The following is a 23,330-nucleotide window of genomic DNA, read 5'->3' as shown; positions in this document are numbered from 1 at the left end:
TCCGGACGGCCTCGGGAGGCGCTGCAGCGTGAGGAGTTTCTCGACATATACGAATCCGTCGAGACACGACAGGCCTTGGACTGACTTGTATAGGCACGACCTCTTCCTAGACTTCTAAAATGACAACATGGGGACATGGGCCCAGTCCAAGGGCACTCGTGGTCGTGTTGCGTGCGAATCGGTGATAATCCCGGACGCGGCCATGTTGATAGGCTCGCAGGGCATTTCGGACAATGGAAGCCGAAAGTCTGCCCCATACTGTGGGGTGGCAAACGATTGTACCCCAGACCTGTCTCAACACACTCCAGAACGGACGACCGTTGGCGGTTGCTCCATGACTAGTCATTGGTTATACACATTATACGGCGGTGCTTCGTGAACTTGATCTCTTCCCACACATTCGCCATCATTGCTATTCCGCAGACCCTCAGATTCCAAAACTAAGAATGCTTTCCCAGACCTCGAGACAAGGCCCTCCAATTCAGCACGAAACCATTGGTTGGAAGTACTACTTGTTCTATGCGATCCTCAACTTCCTTTTCAATCCGATTATCTGGTGTTTCTACGTTGAAGCCGCCAATCTTTCATTGGAACAGGTTGATCATGTAGAGGAGACTTACAATATGATGGGTAGAGAGCTGTTCCAGTACATACAGAAATGTCACCTCGCGTCTCTCTAAATGCATCTGAAAAAGGCGATATTCGTGGCAAATCACAGGGCTATCGATAGGAGAGAACTCTTCGTTACTGAGCAAAAGCACTGAGCTTCATTTGTGCTTTCAGATCCGGGGAGTTGCTGTAAGAAGCAACTCTGCATTATAAGATAAGAGTATATTTTAGCAAGCTTGGTATCCCAATCCTCGGCAGGCGGATCCTTATAATCAGGATCTCCCGCTAAAAACTACATTGTTTAAGTCACTATGTTAATGGCAACTATATTGCGAGCTGATGCTCCATTGCATTCACAGATGGCGTCGAGACTCGCGCCCTTGTTGACTAACCAATCGCTGAGCCCTGGTATCGAGAGGGTGCATATAATAAGCTGATGAATGGGCATGACAGCAACATACATGCAATCCAGGCGTGAGAAACGGCTGTTCTTTCCGGGGAACCTGGATCCGAAATGTCCATGGACAACTAGAAATATGCAACCAACTCAAGTATAAAGCTACAGTCATGTTAATTCCGGAACCGCGACACACGCGATTCAAATATACACCGCATACTTGTCTCTGCTGTGGATGGAGATCTCACACCCGTGTCCGACTGCTGTGCGCCGTGCGGCCACACCACAGCGACGACAGCCGAATTTTTGGGAGTTTATGGAGCGTTATTAAACGACTAGCGATACCCAAACACTAAACAGACACAGCTCCCTAGCCACATTGCTCTAAGCGAGTTTCAGACACGGATAGTCTTGTGAACTGGTCTCTTGGTGAAACCGCCTACTGGCCCTAGTCCGTCCAGCGCGCTGCCTGCTCTTGTGATTCAAGAGCCTCGCAAACCTGAAGGTCGGGTCGGGGTCTTGGTCTGAGACGTGCGGTGTCCGTGTGATTTTGCATTACCAGCATGAACCAGCCGACATTCGATCCCGATTAATTTGTGAGGTTTTGATTTCTGCATCTCCTTTACGCGATCGTTTCCGCATTGGGCGGGTGTTCGGTATAGGGTTGCTGCTAGCGTCGCACCAACGCTTCACCTTTGCAAGAAGGACTGTTTGTTGGCGAGATTTACTATGCATCTATTTTCAGTCTATGGGCCCTATCGATTAACGAGCTGCAATACAGACCATGGTCGAAAATCTGGTGCTGACTGCTGCTGTCCCTACAATGTCTATATAAAGCAGCGCTTGCTCCTCTCCTTTATCGAAGCATCAAGCAAGCCTACCCTGCCTTCGTCGGACAATCATCGCCTCGTCGTACATTTTCGCTTCATTCGTTCATTCGTTCTATACAAATCTGAGCTGCGCTCGATTTTCCACTTTCGTTTAACTTAACAACTTAAAAAAACACCATTCAATATGAAGCTCGTTGTCGGACTCGCTTTGATCGCTGGCGTTCTCAGCGCCCCAACAACCCCTCTCACCGATCGCCAGGTCCATATCGGAGCCCCCGCAGGTGTAGCAGGCACAAGCGTTGGATTTGGTGGCTCTGTCGGTGTCGGAGCCCACGTTGGAGCCGGTGCTGGCGTGGGAGGTGGAATTGGTATTCGCGAGGTTTCCGAGTCCAAGGAATCTGCCAACGCCCCTGCCCTTGAGACTCGCCAGCTCCACATTGGCATCCCGGCGGGTGCAACAGGTGCAGGTGCTGGTGTTGGAGGTTCCGTTGGAGGTTCCGTTGGCGTCGGAGCCCATGTTGGTGCTGGCGTGGGCGGAGGCATTGGCATCCGCGAGGTCTCTTCTGAGTCTGATGACTCTGCCAGCACTGCCAACCTCGAGGCTCGACAGCTTCATATTGGTATCCCGGCTGGCGCAGTCGGTGCCGGTGTTGGCGTCGGAGGTTCTGCCTCTGTTGGAGGCCATGTTGGAGGCGGAGTCGGAGCTGGAATTGGTATCCGTGAAGCATCTCAATAGATGACCGTCACCAGTTCGATCTGGGTAAGTGGTCATTTCTTTTCTGGTCATTCGAGAAAATATCTAACAGGTCCAGGTGACTATCGCACTCTAATAATATCTCAGACAACAACACCGACTGGAAAGGATGGAGGTTGGTCTATGCATATGGTACAAAACACTCTCCAGTTGCCAAACCCAAGGTTGTTATGAGTTTTTTTTTTCACAGCTGTACAGGCTGCTATGGGATATCGAATACCCTTCCTTTATTATTATATATCCTCATTTGATCCTTACCGTATTATGTATAATTAATATATAAAACTACCCAATGCTATGGACTTTACCATAACTACCAAAAGACCAGCTACTACCGATAAACCCAAACCCGATCATCCAACAAATCCAACGCATGCTGCCTTCCGCGCTGCTCGAGCTTCAACCTCGCGTACAAGGCGTCCACCTCCTCCTCAGCAGTAGCTCTCGCGCCCTCAAGTAACACCCTTACCCGCTCCACCTCCGGCTGATACGGGCCTAGGGGTAGCATGTCGCGTGGAATATCGCCCCACTCCGTCCAGACCGGTAATTGGAATGCCTGCATCACACGACTGAACTGGGCCCATGCCGCTGATGGATTCAGGAGCACGCTGTAGAGCGCGAGTTCTGTGAAGCCTCGGTGTGAGAGCATGGGCTTTTGGCCACCTGAGAGGGAGGTTGCTGTTGCAGACTGTGATGGCATGAATCGGGAGAGGGTATTGCGTTGGCTGGAGGGGAGGTAGGAGAGAGGGTCTAGAGGAGAAGAGATAGGGGTTGAAGGTGGAGTGCGAGGGCGTAAAACGAAACCAACAGAGTATGCTGTGAAGTGGTCGGTGAGTTCTCGGTCTGCCATGTCGTAGCCGTAATTGGCGTTTTTGGTGTAGCTGGATTTCCCTGCGATGAAAGGTCAAAAAATGGAATCTCTCTCCGTTACAATGGGAGAGAAAAAAAAGATTAAATAGAGGACAACAAACATATGTTGTGGTTTTCTGGTGCTCCACAAGCCTGTAGATAGTCGGAGTAAACCTCTGGGCTGAGAAACCCGGTGCGCTGCCGGTCCAAATGGTGGAAAAGTTCATCGATCATCCTAACGAAAGAGGGAGATGGTTTCATGTTGTCGTCAAGGAGAAGAGTCCAGCCACTCGGTTTGTATTGATGTTCCGGGAGTGACTCGGAGCCTTGCTGTGGGAGATCCATCGGTCTAGATAGTGGTGGCGATGGATCAGACGACGGAGGCGTAGCGGCCACATTTTCCACATCAATGTTTTCGCCTGTTATTTCCGGTTTAGGCGGGCGAGGAGGTTTTCTCGGGGGCACGTCGCTGTAAGCTGCCGATATGGGTCGTCGTCGCGGAAGCCCAAGCGAATTGCTCAGTGACCCAACAGGTTGCGCACGCGGTGGGGGTGGTGGAGGCACTGGGAGGAACCCACTGTGCCTGTGCAGCGAGACTGGATGCGAGGTGTCGTCTTGATGCGGTGGAGGATAGTCCTGCACGACATAGCAGTTGGCACAGAGGGTCATGCGCGGTATGCAGGAACTGCATGATAGACGCGCCTTGGTGGCCTGTATAAATTCATCGCAAGATACACATTTGTATAGCGACATCGTGAGCTGACCTCCGATAAATAGAAGTAACCGTCAAATTGGGGAAAGAGGCATGTTTATACGACGAGTCGTCGGCTAAAGAAGCCAAGTTGGGATCGGTTGCGGGGTCCCTTCAGCCCAGCAAGGAGGCCGATGACTGTATAGTGTAGATAACACAGTGAGAAATCATGTGGCCATGGTCAAAGGATATAAACCACGAACTCTGAGGCAGCCATGGATACAGGGCGATTTGGTCGGAGTAGAACTGAAGCTCACCGATGACTCGATTCCGGACGAAAGCTACAGCAACCGAGCATAAGCTGTGAAGGCAGTACGTATGTTAAGGCTGATTCCGTATGGCTATTCTTCAGTCAGCTTGCTATCGATGAAGTCATCGGAATAATCCCTACAGTATGTCAAGGATAGGCAGTCGCTTTTGTTTATGGATGTTTTGGGGAAAATTGCGCCTATGATGTCTTCACAGTTCACACCTGATACGACACTCGCCTTCTGCTCTTCTTATCAATTCGCAAGATGTCAGATATTGAGGTGTTCGACGGGAAATTCCTCAAAGGTACACCCACAATGTGAGAGCCAAATTACCCTGTCATGTATGGAGGTAGTTTGGCTGACATGCACAGCCTTCCGAATGAGCCTCAGGAGTAGACCCACGACGCTCGACCGTTAGTTATAGCTTTTCATCCAGCACAGCCAGCTTCATATATTTGTACCCGTTCAACGGCCCTGATCGCGATTTCGAAGCACGTATAACTCAGAATATACATCGAGTTGGAGAACAATGCCAGAACGAAGTCTGATTCCAACTCGAATTGGGCCGTCGAGACAACCGCACCTCGCCTGATACCCCTGCGTCATCCCATATGAATGCCATCGGGAACCAATACCTCCCTCGTCAACAATGCAGGGGAAACAGCATTGCATGCCATCTTGAAGGGATGGGCTGTGCGACAGGGGAATGCTGTTCTGGAAGAAGTGAGATGGTTCATGGACGCTGGGTTGACCAGCATGCATCGAGACCACATGGGGAACACGCCGTTACATGCGTTGTGCGCGACGCGGCTTGACTTTCCTTGCGAGGAATGGGACCAGTCGCCAGGCCGGGAGACTGCTGATTATCTTCTATCCATCGATGAAGGCAAAGCTTGCCATGTGAAAAATAAGGAAGGGTACCAGCCAATCCATCTGGCTGCTGCTAATTCGAAGGTGCTCGCATGGAAGCTCATAACAATGGGTGTTTCGACAACCGCACGCACCAATGATGGAAAAGGTCTGCTGCATATTGCTGCGGCAGCTGGCCAAGGTACCATTGTCGGCCTCTTGCTGGACCATTACCGCGCTTCTGGAGAGCTGGAATATCAGCTGGGTCAAACTGATAACACTGGATCAACTCCGTTGCAATTGGCATGTCGTATCGACTGCTCTGCAAGTGTTGAGCTTTTGACAAAAGCAGGAGCAGGCCTAGATGCGCGAGACGAGGCGGGGTTGACACCAACGGGAGTGAGTTCGGAGTAGATAGATCGAGTTGCAGTTTCTAGTCAAGAAGATGCTTGAAGACGTCGAGTTGAATCCCTATTACTTGTACAGCAAGAGTGACCATGGCCCAGAATCAAAATCTTAGGCGCGTGATAAGTTAGTCTTAGCGTCCGTGATGATAGAAGATGAAAGTAAACCTCCTCAACTTCCTTTCCTTCCCAACCCCACCACACCATCCTCAGTGCTAAGTATCCACTGGCGTTTCTTTTCCCGCTGTTGACACTTACAGTTCCCCACGCTAATTCGTAAACAAGACATTGGCCCTTGCTAGCCGTAGCCGCGGGGCCACGGCGAAAATGTCAAAACAATCGACCGAGCACGCCTTACCTCCACCCCTTGAGACGATCGTTGGCCAAGGGGATGAAGCTGCACGTCGAGGCTCTCCTCTCTTGCTCAAATCTTCCAATCGGGTTGTACCAATGGATCCAAACCATCTGCAGTCACAGAGACATCAAAAGGAAATCTTTACGAGCGCTGATAAAAACTTTGATCATCCATCGGGTGCCTAGTCTTGCGCAATAACGCCTAGGAGTGACATCTTCACGAGTCCGGTTCGAGACTTAAAGCAGCTTTCTGGCTCTAAAATTAATATGGCCATGGACAATATTCCTCAAAAACGACGAACATTATGTCCACCGTTCGAGATGGTCGAAGGTGGTATCACGTCAAATGGTTTGCGGATCAAGATACCAAGGAGGAGCGACGACTGATTTTGAAGCTTGATGCCTTGATTGTTCCCTATGCCTTTCTAGCTTATTGGGTCAAGTATGTTGACCAGGCAAATATCAGTATGTGGACTTCCACCGGACACCTTCCGCTCCAACTAACAGGATATATAGACAATGCATACGTCTCCGGGCTTCAAGAGGATTTAAAGCTGCATGGAAACGAGCTCGTTGAGTTGCAAACAATGTACACAGTCGGTGCAGTTGTGGGCCAGTTACCCTTCGCATATCTCTTTACCAAATTCCCTATGTCATGGGTAATCCCATTCCTGGATATAATGTGGGGTGTCTTCACATTGTTACAGTACCGAGTGAACTCTTTTGGAGAATTGATGGTTTACCGGTTCTTTGTCGGGTGGTTCGAGGCGGCATTCTTTCCGGGTATGCACTACATATTCGGTGAGTTCATATTCTAGACCATGGTCGAAACCGTCCCAAAGCACCAGCTCACTTTTTCCAGGGGCCTGGTACCGCGGCGATGAGATTGCACGCCGGGGAGGATGCTTTTATGTTGGGCTTACTCTAGGCACCCTCACGGCAAGCCTTATTCAAGCAGGGACATCTGCTAGTCTCGATGGAGTTCATGGATTAGCAGGTTGGCGATGGATGTATATTGTGTGTGCCATAATCACCATCCCAATCGGGATACTAGGGTACTTTATCCTTCCCGGGACCCCCGACAAACCGAACAAGCTAGTCATTAGCGACAAAGACATTGAGCTATCCAAAACCCGCCTTTCGCGTGCAGGCCATACATTCCAGGGGACATGGTCATTGCGGACCCTGGCCAATGTCCTTCGAAACTGGAAATTCTGGGCCTTGCTCCTACTAGACGTTTTCTTCTGGAACGGCAGCATAAACACTTCAACGGGTGGATATCTTTTATGGCTAAAAAGCTTGAACAGATATACAACAAGCCGTCTGAACGAACTCGGTGCCATCTCCCCAGCTCTCGGGATGTTCTATACGCTCTTCATCTGCTTTGCGTCTGATCTCGTCCTCGGGCCAGCGTGGGCAATTACTATCGCTCACGTCTGGAATATCATCGGCCTGATCATTCTTGTCATCTGGGATGTGTCGGAGTCAGCACTCTGGTTTGCGTTCATAACAACATATTCTGCCGTGTCAATGTCCAGTGTTCTGTATGGTTGGGTAAACGAACAACTGCGGTATTCGCCGGTGGAACGCTCTATAACACTGGTCATTCTCAACACCATTGCCCAGTCGACCACGGCCTGGACACCTCTGTTGGTATTCAAAACTGTTGAAGGGCCACGCTTTACCAAGGGTTATTCCTTTGTCCTTGCTAACGCGATATGCTTGATTGCTTTGGCTCACATTATCAAATACTTTATCGCCCGCCAAGAGTACGTATACTCAATTATTTCTATCCCCCTCTTTACGCCTGCATACTAAACTTCTTCAGCAAACGAGAAACCACAAGAAGACCCGCAGAGAGCGATTCAGACGAAACGCATGATCCAGAATCAAACGCGGTCGTCACAGCCGTCGAGCCGAGTAAGGCCGATTCGAGTTAAAGTGAAATAACTCGATGCGCAATAGCACGCTAGCATGAATCTTTTTTTTAAAAAAAAAAAAAAAAACAGACTTGGATATCGGCCGAGTCAAAGCATCTTCAAAACTCGAGATAGTTTCTATAGGCTTTCTAACAAGGTCAATTGTCACGCAATGGGGCCCTGGATGGTGAAATAATTCCCCACTTAAACGTCTGGACTTTCTATCCGACTGGCCTAAATACGGAGCAACAGCTTTCAACGCTCATGTATACCCGTAGATTCAACGAAAGGGACGAATGAAAGCAGAGTATCGAAATCCCACGGTTGCGCTTTCTGCGGGGTCGATGGCGAATTGGATAAGATATCCCTGCAGGTCATTGTTGGAGTAGTTATGCAAAGGTTACGCGATGCCGACGAGCTATGGCGATATGCCGCGGGGCTAAGATCGCAAGCATACATTAAAAAGAGGCGAGACCGACAAGGGGCATTATTACGAACGATTCTTATCGGCAAATCAAATCAATATGGGTGAAGTCAATGCTACAGGCGGCCAAAGCGGCGCACAGAATGGAAAGAAAAAGATTATCTTGAACGCATTTGATATGTCCACCGTTGGACATCTATCTCCCGGGCAATGGAAAGTGAGTACGAAGAAAACGGTCTTACAAGTACTGGCTTGAGCTAACCGGGATAAAGAACCCAAACGACAAGTCAGCAACGAAGCGAAAGCTGACATACTGGATTGAGTTGGCGAAGCTGCTGGAGCGCGGAGGCATCAATGCCTTGTTCCTGGCTGATACCTATGGTGGTTATGATACGTATGAAGGAAAGCTGGACGAGTGTATTCGGCGAGCGGCACAATGGCCCGTTACAGATCCGACAATCGTATGTTATATCACTCGTGCCCTAAGTTAGTGTACTGTGCAGAGCCTGACAGAAGATCAGCCTATCTCAGCAATGGCAGCTGTAACCAAGAACCTTGCGTTCGCAATCACGGGGTCAACATCATTCGAACCACCCTTCCTTCTCGCAAAGCGGTTTTCGACACTGGACCATCTAACAGATGGTCGGTTTGGATGGAACATCGTGACTTCGTGGAAGAAGGCTGCTTTCAAGGCCATCGGCATAGATACTCCAATTGAGCACGACGAGCGATACCTTCAAGCAGATGAATATCTTCGCGTGTTGTATAAGTATGAGATACAACCCATTCCTTCTAAGCCGCTGGCTTTTGCTTATCATTAATGGCAGGCTCTGGGAAGGTTCATGGGCACCGGACGCACTTTCGCCAAACCCCGAGGCAGATTCATACGTAGACCCTGACAAAGTCCGCCAGATCAACCACAAGGGGAAGTACTTCTCTGTCAACTCGCGCCACATTGTCGACCCGTCGCCACAGCGAACACCCTTCCTGTTCCAGGCAGGCACATCTCCAGCAGGATCAACATTCGCAGCCGCTCACGCTGAGGGTATCTTCGTGTCGAGCCATTCGCCGGCTGTTCTTGCTCCCAAAGTTGCCGCGATCCGCAAGAAAGCCGCGGACCAGGGTCGTGATCCGCAATCGATCAAGTTCTTCTCGACCTTTACCCCTATCCTGGGACGTACCGACGAGGAAGCAAAGGCAAAGTACGAGGAGCTGAAGAAGAATGCCTCCGTCATTGGAGGACTGGTCTTGTTCAGCGGATGGACAGGCATTGACATCTCCCGTATACCACTAGATCAGGATATCACGGCCGCCGACTCACTCGAGGCTAACAAGGTGACCAGTATGCTTGACAGCTTTACCACGACAAGCGAAGATGTCCCGCGGTGGACTCCCCGTGTTGTCGCAGAGAAAGCTGCCATTGGCGGTTTGGGACCCCTTGGTATTGGGACACCTGAGAAGGTGGCAGATGAAATGGAGCGTTGGGTCCGAGAAGCGGATTTGGATGGATTCAATATCGGTTATGTCACCACGCCGGGAACCTTTGAAGACGTCGTGGACCTTCTGGTGCCGGAACTTCGTCGACGAGGCATCTATCCGGAGGCAACAGAGGAGGGATTAACGGCGCGCGAGAGGGTGTATGGGAAGGGCCAGGCCGGGCTGAGATCTGACCATACGGGCAGTCAGTACAAATACGACGTGTACCAGGAAGAGGCGCCATACGAGGGCAATTGATTTTGTTGAGTGCCGTCACAATGACATAGTCAGGCGCTTCATCAGCATTGATACTGAGCCCCCCTTTCACCGACCATGGTTCTTCCAGGGGGTTATGGACTAGAACTGCCGGCCCCCCGTGCAATATATCCGTAACAATATGGCATCCCAGCGTGTTCTTAGTCCCAGTAATATAGCTCGTCCTTTTCCCCAAATATGTACGTACTCTCCTGATCGCCGCAGAAATCAAGGTCCATAAACAATCTATGGTATCATTGTCCTCACAGGTGATAGGACAAACGGCACCTATATTGACGTGATCTACGTCTACGGAGTACAGTGGACTCCTGCTTGTTGCAGTCAAGCTTATTCCACGTTTGACTGGTGTCTATGTCATTGACGTGATAACGTCTTCGTTTTTCTAACGTGGAGCTCTAGCAATGTTTTACAGGGCAGAATGGTCCAAAAGTACGTATCGAGTCTATCGACTTCCAAGTTCGAGTTCAGTATCGACATCATACTCGGTTGAGCTGCTCCTTTACTCCGGACCACCGGGGCCACTCGGTTCCCGTTCCCGTTCCCGCCTGGTCACTAATCACTTCCGCCGTGCCGCACTGCAAGTTCCACAGACCCCTTTTATCTTTCTGCAGAGCGAGGGAATTAATAATGTGCAAGAACAGTGCAGAACACCAGAGGGCAAGGAAACTCGATGCCGGCTGCAAAAACCGAAATAATAATACTAATGAGTCGCGGTTTCAGACTCCATTCAGCTCAGCTAATTTTCTTGACCGAACTCGAGGCCACTGCCGTCAGTCCGAGGAAGCAGACGGAACCTTCTCCCGGAACCGCGAGATTGAATACGAGCCAACAACGTGGGCAGGGTAGGATTGGCCATGTCTACTCTGGAGATGCGTATATTTATTATTTTCTCGTGGTCCATGGAGGAACGATTCCCGGGTTAGCACCGTGCCATCAAAGTTAATTCGCCTGAGATCTTGCCGATATCCTTTTGCAGCAATATGGTTAATCTAATGAGGATGAACATGATCGGCACTGCTACAGAGCTTGCGCTCCCCAATTGTCCGGCCGCACACCGTCATGGAGGGACAGGTTGACTGCCTCTCTTACTCCATTTAGCTCGTGGAGGTGAGCTTGGGGTCTCAGGGATAAAGCACGAGGGCGAGTCAGCGATCATCATTTACTATGCAGGCCTCCACCGCTAAACCCCCTATCCTGCGAGCGTAGCCCTACGGTGTGCATACACTGTGCAGTGTACAGGCAATGAGGTATATTTCGACGTCATGAGGGTGGCGTATCCTTCTTTAGCCGCTCAATTTTTGTTTTGACTGTTCCTTGGTCAGGCACCTGTCCAGCATCCAACATTCGGTGCTTAGCTCGAGCCCTACAAGGACGTCTTCCGGTTCGGTCAAGAGCTATCAGAAAATTCGGCCGCGATCTGCAAACCTCAAGGCCAATTAATCATACTCTGGGAGTGTTCAATTTGGCGGCGGTCTTGCCAGGTTCTCATTCTCCGGCGGCAACTCCTCCGTACGGTGGACACTGCCGGCAGTCTACTCTGGCCTATGGGTCCTCCCTTTGCAAGATATACTTTGGAGAATCGCTCTAGTCCTCTTCAGGAGAACTTTCTGGGGCCTGATGTGCAGTGCACAACTCTTGATTCGTGAGCAAGTGTCGATCTGCACTCTGTTCCAACAATACGCTTTCTGTTCAGCTTGAAAATAAAGCCTCGTCCCTGACCGTGACCGGAGACCTTCGGTCGGTGGACTGTTTGACTCGGTCACTTGAGAGTTCGTTGGTGTTTCCTCAAAACAACGCTGATCTCAATACCGATGCATTGTCCAGCCGCTCCAGCGGGCTGCAGGGTGGGCGTTGTTCATGCACTTCGGACATTTACATGCAGTCAACGTCACTCCGTCTTCCGATATTCAGTATTATCATCGTTCACTATCCGTATATTGAAGCACAAGGTAGTAGCTGTCTGTCTGTCTGTCTGCCTGCTAGGCTTCTTGAAGCCTGTATAGAGCCGCGAGTAGCTGAGAGGGGTTGGGTACCCCGGAGCACCGTCCAATATCACTACTGCCTGTCCTCCCCGACCAATGGTTGCAAATACAAATATGAGACGGGTCCAGTTGCTAGCCTTTCTCTCTTTTCATCTCCAGTGATACTCCTCCGTACGTAATGTTATTTGCCGTTCACCCACAGCCCAGATCGTGCCTGAGTCGCGCTCCAGTTCCATGGAACTCCGTGGGTTTAATTGGAAAACCCTCATTTCGAATTCGGGCCCAGTCGCCAGATGTGGATGGGTCAGGGCTCAGGTAATCTAGCTTTTCCAAGTGATGTGCAGTGATCATCATGGGAATGGTGCCGGAAACCCCTGTCTGCGGCGGCATATAAGAAGGAAGAACATTCCGTGAGAGGTTCATCCTGTCTTCCTTCCTGCCATCCACAAGTCAAGTCATTCTCTCGTTGTGTTTCCAACTTTAGTCATTCTCTTACCAACCAATTACATTCTTTTACAACCCTCACCATGAAGGCTTCTCTCATCACTGCCCTCGCGGCCATGTCCGCCTCTGTCGCTGCTGCTCCTGCTCAGACCACCGAGACCTGGTCCACTACAATTGACCTCGGCGTCACTACCACCACTCTCCCTGCTACCACGACCACCTCTACCCTTGCTCCTACTGCGACCTCTGCTATCGTTGAGGCCGTCAGCAATGCTGAAAACAAGCAGGGTCAGGGCAGTGGACACATCGTCCAGGATGCCGGCCACGAGCTTGATGGCATCCTGACCATCACTGGACCTAACGCCCAGAAGCTCTTGCTCAAGCTCGCCCCTGAGGTTGCGGGTCTTCTCTCCTCTCTCGGTCTCCCTCCTCTTGGAACTGCCGTCGGTTCCATCGTCGCCAGCGCCAGCACCCTTGGTGAGCTTATTACCGGCCTCGGCCCCAACGTTGACGGTCTGTTGACCGCTGTTGGTGAGGGCGGCGACTACCTGCTCATCCAACTCTCCCCTGTTGTCGCTGGTCTTGTTTCTGGCCTCGGTCTTCCCGGTGTTGGTGTTCCCGTTGGTACTGCTCTTATCACCGCTGGCAACAACCTGAAGCGTGACAAGGTCCTTGGAGACATCATCCCCAATATCAGGGATGTCGTTGAGGTTGAGGGTGACAACGCTGAGCGTCTCCTCGTTCAGCTGAGCCCTTCCGTTGCTGCTCTCGTCTCTGGCCTCGGCCTTCCTGCCGTTGGTGTGCCCCTCGGCAAGGTTGTTGACGACGCCAGCGAGGTCGGCCAGCTTGTCAACCACATCGGTGCCCCCGTTGAGCAGCTTCTCACCGTTGTCCGTGACGATGGCAAGGCCCTCCTTATCCACCTTTCTCCTGATGTTGCTGCCACCGTTGCAGGTCTCGGCCTCACTGGTGTCGGTGCTTCCGTCGGTTCCGTTGTTGCCACCCTCAGCGACGAGCTTTAAGGAATTGTAAGTAAGGTCAAAAGCATCTTGCGACAATTGGCTAACGCTTGTGTTGTCCGCTCAGCACCCAATACCTCTTCTTCAACGACATTTTTCTTTGCCGAATTCAAGGTTATTAGCGGTGGCGGATTAACGATGTATATTAAACCGTTTCTGTGACTTGGAGTGCCGTACATGGCTGTTTCTTCTTGTGGATAGATTAGGGATATAGCCCTTTTAATTAAAATCATGACTTGACTTTTATAAAGATATTCTCCCATGAGCTTTAGCAGTCTCGAGTCCCGATCCGGTTCTGTTGAGGAGCGATGGCACGTACCTCTGAGTCTAGCCCCTTCCGCCAGTCTAAGTGGAAACCATTAATCTGCCACCATTATGCAGGCAATAGTAGAAACTCCCCAATCAAGCTTCGGTGTGAGCAATTATCATCCATCTTATGATTCTTATCCCAGTAGATGAGCGCGAGAATCCCCGTGGTTGCTAAAATACAGGTGAAAGAGGAGGTTGGGGAGGGGGGAAGAGACGAAGTGTGGTGATGTCACCCGCGATATCAAGGACACGGACCCCCCGCATCAACGCAACTCTCCCCTCCAGGAACAGAGCTCTGAACCACTTCTTTTCCCCGTCCGGTTCACCTCTTTGCAATTCCGTTGACTCTCCGATAAGTAATTTCACCGTCCTGGTCGTCTTTCTGCGAAATTTCTCATCTTCGAAGCGATTCGCAACGCCGATAACAAGCTTAAGCTAGCTTATCTCGCTGCTATGGCTTCCTCCAGCGGGCCCTCAGCTCCATCGGATGGCACCGGTGGGTCAGCGAATTCTCATTATTTGCTCAATGCCATTCTAACATCGATCTGCAGGTATCATAGATCTTGATCCATGGCTGGAGCCCTTCCGGGAAGCTATTCAGCGTCGATTCAACTACGTTGAGAGCTGGGTTAAGACCGTCAACGAAGCCGAAGGGGGACTGGAGAAATTCAGCAAGGTGGGAGCAAAACAAACTAACACCAAGCGTCCAGTCTTTTCTTTCCAATGGGCCGCAGTCAGTCAGTCAGTCAGTCAGTCAGCTAATTGAATTGTATCGCGAATCCAACAGGGCTACGAGAAGTTCGGATTCAATGTCAGCGATAACGGCGACATTATCTACAGGGAATGGGCTCCAAACGCTGTGGAAGCGTCCCTGGTTGGTGACTTCAGTACGTCCGGCCTTGTGGAATAATTAGCCAGTTGGTCGTGTTACTGAGACTGGCAGATAATTGGGATACCAAGGCGAATCCGATGACGAAGAACGCCTTTGGTGTCTGGGAGATTACCCTTCCAGCAAGGGAGGGTATTTCAGTTATACCACATGATAGCAAAGTGAAGGTACGCATGCTATTCACACATTCCCTCGCTCCAATTCTTACACCAAGCAGATTGCGATGGTTACGCCTAGTGGAGAACAGATATATCGAATCCCCGCATGGATAAAACGTGTTGTGCAGGACTTGAACGTGTCACCCGTATACGAATCTGTATTCTGGAACCCTCCTAAAGAAAACCGATATAAGTTTCAGCATGCACGTCCTAAGAAGCCTGAAAGTCTACGTATCTACGAGGCTCATGTGGGCATCTCGTCCCCGGAAAATAAGGTGGCAACGTACAAGGAGTTCACAGCCAATATGCTTCCCCGGATCAAGTATCTTGGGTATAATGCCATCCAGCTCATGGCCGTCATGGAACACGCCTACTATGCCAGTTTCGGGTACCAAGTCAACAACTTCTTCGCGGCGAGTAGCCGCTATGGTAACCCAGAGGATCTGAAGGAGTTGGTCGACACGGCTCATAGGCTGGGGCTCGTGGTCCTTCTTGACGTTGTGCACAGCCACGCCTCGAAAAATGTTGATGACGGATTAAATAGGTTCGATGGTAGTGACCATCTCTATTTCCATTCTGGACCAAGGGGCCAACACGAATTATGGGACAGTCGACTATTCAACTATGGAAGCCACGAGGTATTGCGTTTCCTCCTCAGCAACCTTCGCTTCTGGATGGAGGAATATGGCTTTGACGGCTTTCGCTTCGATGGAGTCACCAGCATGCTATATACCCATCACGGTATTGGAACGTGAGCTACTCTTGGAACTTGAGACGCTTGTGACGATTGCTAACCAGTATGTAGTGGCTTTTCTGGTGGGTATCATGAGTACTTCGGTCCATCAGTCGACGACGACGGCGTGATGTACTTGGCTCTAGCAAACGAGATGCTGCACCGCCTCTACCCAGATTGTATAACCGTGGCGGAAGATGTCTCCGGTATGCCAGCACTATGTCTTCCACACAACCTAGGTGGAATCGGGTTCGACTACCGTCTCGCCATGGCCATTCCAGACATGTACATTAAGCTTCTCAAGGAGAAGACTGACAATGAATGGGACATTGGAAATCTCTCCTTTACCTTGACGAACAGACGCCATGGCGAGAAGACTATCGCTTACGCAGAAAGCCACGACCAGGCGTAAGTTATTCCCTGGAACTCTCGTTGAGCGTATCAATACTAACAATCCATCCCAGTCTCGTCGGCGACAAATCTCTCATGATGTGGCTTTGCGACAAAGAAATGTACACCCACATGTCCGTCCTCACAGATTTCACCCCAATAATCGAACGCGGCATGGCTCTCCACAAGATGATTCGCCTGGTTACCCACACCCTCGGCGGCGAAGGCTACCTCAACTTCGAAGGCAACGAGTTCGGACACCCCGAATGGCTTGACTTCCCACGTGCCGGCAATAACAACTCCTTCTGGTACGCCCGTCGCCAGCTCAATCTAACGGAAGACAATCTCCTACGCTATAAATTCCTCAACGAGTTCGACCGCGCCATGCAGCTCACTGAAGCCAAGTACGGCTGGTTACACTCCCCACAGGCATACATCAGCCTCAAAAACGAGGCCGACAAGGTCCTAGTCTTTGAGCGCGCGGGTGTTCTCTGGGTCTTCAACTTCCATCCAACAGACAGCTTCACGGATTATCGAGTTGGTGTTGAAACTGCGGGAACCTATCGCGTCGTTCTTGATACCGATGATAAGCAGTTTGGTGGCCTGGGGAGGAATGACAAGTCGACAAGGTTCTTTACAACTGATATGGAGTGGAACGGGAGGAAGAACTTCTTACAGGTTTATATCCCGACTCGGACGGCGTTGGTAAGTAGATCGATCCTCTCTTCTTTGAAAACTGTTTCGACACACCCAATGCCTTCTCTTCTTTTCTCTCTCTATATCTCTCTTTGCCAAAGCAGAATACTAATTGCTGTATCAATTGTACGTATTATAGGCCCTCGCTTTGGAAGAAACCATATAATCACATTTGAATACCGATTCGCAAATTGGCTATAGAAACGCCGACAATGGACTAATTTTTACGTCGAAGCGAATGCCATATTCATCACATCATAAATCGAATTCATTGCCTATCTTGTCACGCGGGTTTAGTGATCTAATCTGCTTCCTGATTGCATGTATAGTTTTCATACACATAGTGAATAAGTTGCGTTGTCGGTTGATCCTAGAATGAACTACGTATATACCAAGGAATAACTCAGCGATTCATATATGAAGTAAACTGTGAATTCCATCTGTTACGAGTCAACTTCCAGAGAAAGATTGGGTCTGGAATAGCTATGAACGTGCTTTCTCTCCTTCCTTGACCTGACGAATTTGGACATCAGATTGAAGAATTAGATTACATTAAGCACTACAACTACAAATACAATTACTACGAAAGAGAACAGATATAAGAATAAACCGTGTTTTCCAATCCAACAAAAGAAATGATACATGTTTGTCCCTGCCCGAGGGTATAAGGCCGGGTGTGGTCATTTAAATTTACTTACATGAGCACACAATATATTGTCACACAAGTCTAAAGATGTTTTCCATCCTAGACTTCAAAAGGGGAAAATTGGGTGAGTGCTCTTTTCCCTTTTAAAAGTAGAGAGGATGGCCTTTCTTTTTTCAACTTCCTTCTTCTCAATTCGAGTACTGTACACGCATCGACGGAAAATGGAACAATGAGAAAAGGAAGTCCATGTCTAACAAAAAGGAAAAAGGGCGCTTCAAAGCAATATTACATTTAGGCATTGTTGGAGAGTTCAGCCAAGATCTTCTCACCCTTGGCACGAGCGGAGGCCAAGTCACCAACCATGTAGAAGGCGGCTAAAAGAAAGAATTAGCATCAGGTAAATAGAGTATTTTGGGGAAAAGGAATGTAACTTACCCTCAGGGAGGTCATCACCCTCACCGGCCATGATAGCCTTGAAGCTGTTGATGGTGTCCTTCATGTCAACGAGCTTACCCTCGATACCAGTGAAGACCTGGGCGACGGTGAAAGGCTGGCTGAGGAAACGCTCAAGCTTACGAGCACGCTCGACAGTAAGCTTGTCAGCCTCAGACAGTTCGTCCATACCAAGAATGGCAATGATATCCTGGAGAGACTTGTACTCCTGGAGCATCTGCTGAACGCGGGTGGCAGTGTTGTAGTGCTCTTCACCGACAATACGGGGGTCGAGCATACGAGACTTAGAGTCAAGAGGGTCGACAGCAGGGTAGATACCCAACTCAGAGATACCACGGGACAAGACAGTGGTGGCGTCCAAGTGAGCGAAGGTGGTGGCGGGGGCAGGGTCAGTCAGATCGTCAGCGGGCACGTAGACGGCCTGGACGGAGGTAATGGAACCCTTGGTGGTGGTGGTAATACGCTCCTGCATACCACCCATGTCGACGGCCAGAGTGGGCTGGTAACCGACGGCAGAGGGGATACGACCAAGAAGGGCAGACACCTCGGAACCGGCCTGAGTGAAACGGAAAATGTTGTCAATGAAGAGCAGCACGTCCTGACCCTCCTCGTCACGGAAGTATTCGGCGATGGTCAGACCAGTAAGGGCGACACGGGCACGGGCACCTGGGGGCTCGTTCATCTGACCGAACACAAGAGACACCTTGGATTCACCATCGAGCTGGATAACACCAGTCTCCTGCATTTCGTGGTACAGATCGTTACCCTCACGAGTACGCTCACCGACACCAGTGAAGACGGAGTAACCACCGTGAGCCTTGGCGATGTTGTTCTACAAGGAATAATGTTAGAAGGTTCGTTGCGTTTTTTGGTCAAGGTGAGAAAACTTACAATCAGCTCCTGAATGAACACAGTCTTTCCGACACCGGCACCACCGAAGAGACCAATCTTACCACCACGGGCGTAGGGGGCAAGAAGATCAACGACCTTGATACCAGTGACGAGAACCTCAGCAGTGGTAGACTGCTCAATGAACTCGGGAGCCTCAGCGTGAATGGGAGCGTACTTGGCGGCCTTGACGGGACCACGCTCGTCAATGGGCTCACCAGTGACGTTGACGATACGGCCAAGGGTACCAGGACCGACGGGGATTGTGATGGGAGCGCCGGTGTCACGGGCGGCAGAACCACGGGTAAGACCCTCAGTACCTAAAAAGCGGAGATATCAATATATTGTTCTTGGTTTATTGGGGCAGGCCAGGGGCGACGTGTTCACGCCCATAGCCGAAAGGGTGAACAGCGACTTACCATCCATAGCAATGGTACGGACGACATTCTCACCCAAGTGTTGCTGTTAATTGTTAGCTACAAGAACTTGATATCATCAATCGAGCTTTTGATATCGGGAATACATACAGAAACCTCGAGAACAAGCTTCTGGCCGTTGTTCTCGGTCTCAATGGCGTTGAGAATGGCGGGAAGCTTCTCACCCTCGAACTTCACTGTAATCGCAGGTCAGATATCGTGTTCATGTACAATTATAAGGTTGTTGTTGATGGAAGTCGCGATGAAATCGAAGGTAGAAAAGATTTTCGCGCAGCCGCCAACGGCGAGGATTTGGGCGGAATCGAGGAACATACCGTCGACGACGGCACCAATGACCTGGTGAATCTTTCCACCGGCAGCAGTCTCGGTGCTGGCGAACCTAGCGAGGGAAGGAAAGCCATTGAGCTTGGAGGGCTGGAGGGAACGGCGTGCGACGGAGGCAGGTCGAGCAAAAGCAGCCCTCCCGAAGGTCCGGGCCAGACCGCTGTTAGAAAGGAAAAACACAGGTCAGCGCGAGATAAAAACGATAATAAAAAATGATAAAAGGAGTTACAAACCTCTTGAACATGGTGATGGTGTTGAAGAGCGAAAAGGGTATAGGATGGGGACAGGTGAGAAGATGGAAGAGGAAGAGAGGAGAGGAAAGGAAGAGTTGAGGTGAGGTTGGAACTTGGGAGACACGAATGTGGCCGGCTTAGCCTTTACGGGGCTTGTGCCGACCGGTCCCGTGATCTTCCGTACCGGAGCAACGAGGCACACAGGCCAGACAAACAGCAGTTATGGACGAGCTGATCCCTATAATTATTAAGTTTATTGTATACTACCGACAAATTAAATAATTCTATATTTTCTATCCTGAAGCTCGAGTCCATATCTGGTGCTGTCGAGGCTCCCGAGCTTGCCCGTCCGGTTGTTACGGGAACTCAAAATGAGGAGGTTAAGGTCTTGGCAACCGGATGCAAGGAAGACGAACTGATCCCCCGGTGAGCTGCTCCAACAGCGCGTTGAAGTGTCTCTTCATGCCCATAAATTGCCGAATGGCCCATGGTTCAGCGAGAGAACCATCACAGTGATTTTTACTCATTGTAATGAGCCATATTGCTGTCTCTCGACCCCCCGAAACAAACCCTGTGGACAGCTCTGCTAGGCTCTTAACCCGTTACGTATCAGGAATGACAGTCCCGAAAATTTTCATCCTGTTTTGAGAAGCCCCTGTTGGCAATACAAAGAGCAGAGAGCCTCAGAACTATCCACAAAAATAAATAAATTGTTTTCTTAAACAGTAGTCCTTCGGAATATGTATTTCAGGTCTTCATTGGCAGAAGCGAAATATAACCTCGGTCGTGGGTTGGTTAAGCTATGTTGTCATGCAAACCTTGCCAGTTCCGAACCACTTACGTAGCAGTTCCAGGACAGCCAGCAGCTCATCAGCTGTATACACGCCGTCACCCATCACATAGATCTTCTAGACGAATAGGATATTTAAGCTTGAACAGCTCTGCGATTCAAGTAGAGCCCAGTTAAAATAAAATAGACCAAAACAAGGAAATTTAAAACGAAAGCGAGACGACACATGTTCTATGACTACAAAGGAGATACATTGATTATGGCACAGTACGAGATACACAGGTCTTTTTCGGCCGAGGTTGACGAAACAAGTGAGGCACAGGCGATTAATCGTGCCCACGAACAATGGGCTCACGGCCAGCATTGCCAGAGAGTGGTGGGCGATAGGCGCTCGGCTCCATCGCGTCCTATCGAGTATGTCCAAAAGCGATACCTGGCTCTCCCAAGTTCTATACATCAATTTATGACTTCTCAAGGGGAGGGCTCTGGACGAATCCCTTGCCCTCGTAGCCCTCGCTGCTGATGCCGTAAAGGGGGTTCATCTTCTCGCGCTGTTATAAGAGAAAGAAACCGTCAGTAACAAACTCAATTCGGTCGCAAAAATAACACATAAAAAGATAAATGAGGTCGAGATATTCAATGCGGAAGCATACCAGAGCGTATTCGTTAGAGGCCTCCTGCCATTCCTTGCTCATGGTCTTGGGCTGGGGCTTAGCGAAGGCGTGGATGAGGTAGAAAACGCCGACAGAGACAGCGCAGAGCTGAACGACCTTGGTAAAGATTCTCAAACCCTCGCCCTTGGGGGGTTGAGAACGGGGTCCGTGAGGTCCGAAAGCGATCCAGTAGGCTAGCAAAATGATATATGTCAGGCAAAATTCTTATATAACCCTTAACACGCAATGTTATGAGGAAATGCATACCGGCCTTCTTCTCCTGGATGGTCATCTGGTGCCAGTCAACCTTCATGCGGTCCCTCAGCTGCATCCAGAGGTCGGCCTGCTCCTGGGGGGGCAAAGCCTCCCAGCGCTTCTCAATACCGGCGAGTGTGGGATTGGCAATGGCATGCTCGGAGGCGGCGCGGGTCTGCTGGGGAGCAATAGACTTCTTCTCAGCCTGAGGACGGGCATTGAGGCAAGCCACAGGGCTTGAAACACTGCGGTAGGAACGAATGGCAGACATCGGCATGGCCGAGCTACGAGCAGCAGCTCGAGAAATGGAGGGAGCGAACATTGTGCGAGGGGCCGGAGGGCCAACTAAAAATCAATCGATAATGAAAAGTACTCTCGAAGAAGCGAGAGAGCCAATGCCTCAGGACCGAGGAGAATTGATGCGGGAGGGACGAGGGGAGGTGGTGATCGAAACTCGCGATGGAAGAGACAGAGACGACGTTCAACTGTGGTTTGAGGTGCGGAAGTTCAAGGACCCGGACTAAGCCTGGTTTTCGCGCCCGCTCATTGGTCCGCCTCCCAATCTGGCTGTCACTGCACATCGCACCACCCCCTTCAGATTCCTAATCCCTCCGTTCTCACTAACAATTTGCACTACCACTTCACTATCTCATATATTATGCCGCATTTGGACACATGAAGTTGAATTCGGGCTTCAGACCATGTCCTACCGCTCAATTTGGGGTCGTGAACTCAGCCAGTGCCCTCTCACCCCCGTCTACAGACTACTCGGTTTCATGACTCGTCAAGAAACAGTGTCTAGCAATTGGTTATATGGAAGTGATATCGTGTCTTACTCTACAGCAAACTGCGGGGGTTATCCTCTGCAGCAGGCAGAAGTATTCTGTACAGGCGAACGCTGACGAACAAGGAAAAGGAAAATGACGAAAAAGGTGCAGCCTCCCAATAGCTCGTTCGCAGAGTTGCCACGGTCGCGAAACTCGGACATGGTCACTATTCAGGTAGTCAAGTCGTAACGATCTGATATTGAACTAAATGCGCGGAAGAAGGATTATCGGCACTCTGCAAAACCAAAGAAAGGCTGTGCAGTGCGAAAACCCACGCCATCACATTTTGGCCCGGACCCAGCCGTCGCCATTCGTTTATTTGGCCTTACCACCGCTGGCCTCGGCGACGACAGCCTTCCACGCGAGATCACCCTTGTCATCGGCGTGAATGGATGTGTGGACGTTAAGGGCGTTCTTCAGAACCTCCCGGGTGCTGGCGTAGATCATGGACCACTAGTGTTCTGTGTGAGCAACTCGCTTCGGGATCAACGGTTTCAGGCGGATACATACGATAGTGGAGGTACCTTCAGGCACCCAAGAGATGAAAAGGATCTTGCTTCTACAGGTGGCAAAATTGTCAGCCAAGCACATTCCAATGGGGGAACTAGTGAATGTATACCTCTGGCCCTCACCCTCACCCAGGTCATACTCCACGTCGTAGATAGCATAGCGAGGAGCGGGCTTGCCATTGCTGTCCTTGGCGTTCTCAAGCTTCTGGAGGAAAACCTCGTAGTCCGGGTCTTCAGAGACATGCTCAACCACAACCTCCTTCTTGTTGTCGGAGATCTTGTAAATGATGAACTTGGGCTTGGCTCCCTTTGTACCTCCGGTCATGCGTAGGTTGTTGAATGCGGTCAGGCATTCATCCTGAATAGAAACACTAAGGGTTCACGGCCGTTAGAACTGTATGGGATGACGAACGATATAACGACGGTATGGGGGAGGCACGAAGGAACATACCCAGATGCGAGCTGTTCAGAAACAAACAATGGTCAGTACAACACGGGGTTCTAGAACGCGACTGGGTCAAATACATACCGACATTGTTGTTTTTTAGTTAA

At 50.3% G+C, this 23,330-nt stretch overlaps 10 protein-coding genes across 10 annotated transcripts; 6 read left to right on the top strand and 4 right to left on the bottom strand.

The window, feature by feature from the left end:
* Positions 1–2,020: 2,020 nt before the first annotated feature.
* Positions 2,021–2,572, top strand: APUU_20663A (uncharacterized protein; the record flags this gene model as incomplete). The annotated part of the gene is made up of 1 exon (XM_041699329.1): positions 2,021–2,572. One exon carries the CDS (start codon positions 2,021–2,023, stop codon positions 2,570–2,572), a length of 552 nt encoding a protein of 183 aa, XP_041552425.1.
* A 349-nt stretch (positions 2,573–2,921) lies between these two features.
* On the bottom strand, positions 2,922–4,192 carry APUU_20662S (uncharacterized protein; the record flags this gene model as incomplete). Its single annotated transcript, XM_041699328.1, has 2 exons — positions 2,922–3,481; positions 3,562–4,192. The coding sequence occupies 2 exons, from the start codon at positions 4,190–4,192 to the stop codon at positions 2,922–2,924; spliced, it is 1,191 nt and encodes a 396-aa protein (XP_041552424.1).
* Positions 4,193–5,056: 864 nt separating this feature from the next.
* Positions 5,057–5,704, top strand: APUU_20661A (ankyrin repeat domain-containing protein; the record flags this gene model as incomplete). The annotated part of the gene is made up of 1 exon (XM_041699327.1): positions 5,057–5,704. The coding sequence occupies one exon, from the start codon at positions 5,057–5,059 to the stop codon at positions 5,702–5,704; it is 648 nt and encodes a 215-aa protein (XP_041552423.1).
* Positions 5,705–6,353: 649 nt separating this feature from the next.
* Positions 6,354–7,988, top strand: SEO1_1 (putative MFS transporter Seo1; the record flags this gene model as incomplete). The annotated part of the gene is made up of 4 exons (XM_041699326.1): positions 6,354–6,513; positions 6,565–6,849; positions 6,911–7,817; positions 7,877–7,988. 4 exons carry the CDS (start codon positions 6,354–6,356, stop codon positions 7,986–7,988), a joined length of 1,464 nt encoding a protein of 487 aa, XP_041552422.1.
* Positions 7,989–8,491: 503 nt separating this feature from the next.
* On the top strand, positions 8,492–10,125 carry APUU_20659A (xenobiotic compound monooxygenase, DszA family; the record flags this gene model as incomplete). Its single annotated transcript, XM_041699325.1, has 4 exons — positions 8,492–8,608; positions 8,664–8,852; positions 8,913–9,160; positions 9,219–10,125. The coding sequence occupies 4 exons, from the start codon at positions 8,492–8,494 to the stop codon at positions 10,123–10,125; spliced, it is 1,461 nt and encodes a 486-aa protein (XP_041552421.1).
* A 2,527-nt stretch (positions 10,126–12,652) lies between these two features.
* APUU_20658A (uncharacterized protein) lies at positions 12,653–13,591 on the top strand (the record flags this gene model as incomplete). The annotated part of the gene is made up of 1 exon (XM_041699324.1): positions 12,653–13,591. The coding sequence occupies one exon, from the start codon at positions 12,653–12,655 to the stop codon at positions 13,589–13,591; it is 939 nt and encodes a 312-aa protein (XP_041552420.1).
* A 532-nt stretch (positions 13,592–14,123) lies between these two features.
* On the top strand, positions 14,124–16,929 carry GLC3 (1,4-alpha-glucan branching enzyme GLC3; the record flags this gene model as incomplete). Its single annotated transcript, XM_041699323.1, has 9 exons — positions 14,124–14,253; positions 14,304–14,393; positions 14,449–14,573; positions 14,685–14,784; positions 14,841–14,953; positions 15,004–15,695; positions 15,750–16,085; positions 16,142–16,772; positions 16,903–16,929. The coding sequence occupies 9 exons, from the start codon at positions 14,124–14,126 to the stop codon at positions 16,927–16,929; spliced, it is 2,244 nt and encodes a 747-aa protein (XP_041552419.1).
* A 771-nt stretch (positions 16,930–17,700) lies between these two features.
* Positions 17,701–19,755, bottom strand: ATP2 (F1F0 ATP synthase subunit beta; the record flags this gene model as incomplete). Its single annotated transcript, XM_041699322.1, has 7 exons — positions 17,701–17,783; positions 17,845–18,694; positions 18,754–19,070; positions 19,170–19,212; positions 19,278–19,363; positions 19,502–19,671; positions 19,745–19,755. 7 exons carry the CDS (start codon positions 19,753–19,755, stop codon positions 17,701–17,703), a joined length of 1,560 nt encoding a protein of 519 aa, XP_041552418.1.
* Positions 19,756–20,995: 1,240 nt separating this feature from the next.
* On the bottom strand, positions 20,996–21,764 carry COX5A (cytochrome c oxidase subunit IV family protein; the record flags this gene model as incomplete). Its single annotated transcript, XM_041699321.1, has 3 exons — positions 20,996–21,085; positions 21,188–21,381; positions 21,455–21,764. The coding sequence occupies 3 exons, from the start codon at positions 21,762–21,764 to the stop codon at positions 20,996–20,998; spliced, it is 594 nt and encodes a 197-aa protein (XP_041552417.1).
* Positions 21,765–22,584: 820 nt separating this feature from the next.
* On the bottom strand, positions 22,585–23,313 carry APUU_20654S (actin-binding ADF family protein; the record flags this gene model as incomplete). The annotated part of the gene is made up of 5 exons (XM_041699320.1): positions 22,585–22,722; positions 22,780–22,828; positions 22,889–23,149; positions 23,230–23,240; positions 23,308–23,313. 5 exons carry the CDS (start codon positions 23,311–23,313, stop codon positions 22,585–22,587), a joined length of 465 nt encoding a protein of 154 aa, XP_041552416.1.
* Positions 23,314–23,330: the final 17 nt, after the last annotated feature.

This window comes from Aspergillus puulaauensis, chromosome 2, assembly GCF_016861865.1.
Source record: "Aspergillus puulaauensis MK2 DNA, chromosome 2, nearly complete sequence".
Classification (NCBI taxonomy): Eukaryota; Fungi; Ascomycota; class Eurotiomycetes; order Eurotiales; family Aspergillaceae; genus Aspergillus; species Aspergillus puulaauensis.
Note: the sequence above shows the minus strand (reverse complement) of the source record. Positions and strands in the feature narration are given on the sequence as shown.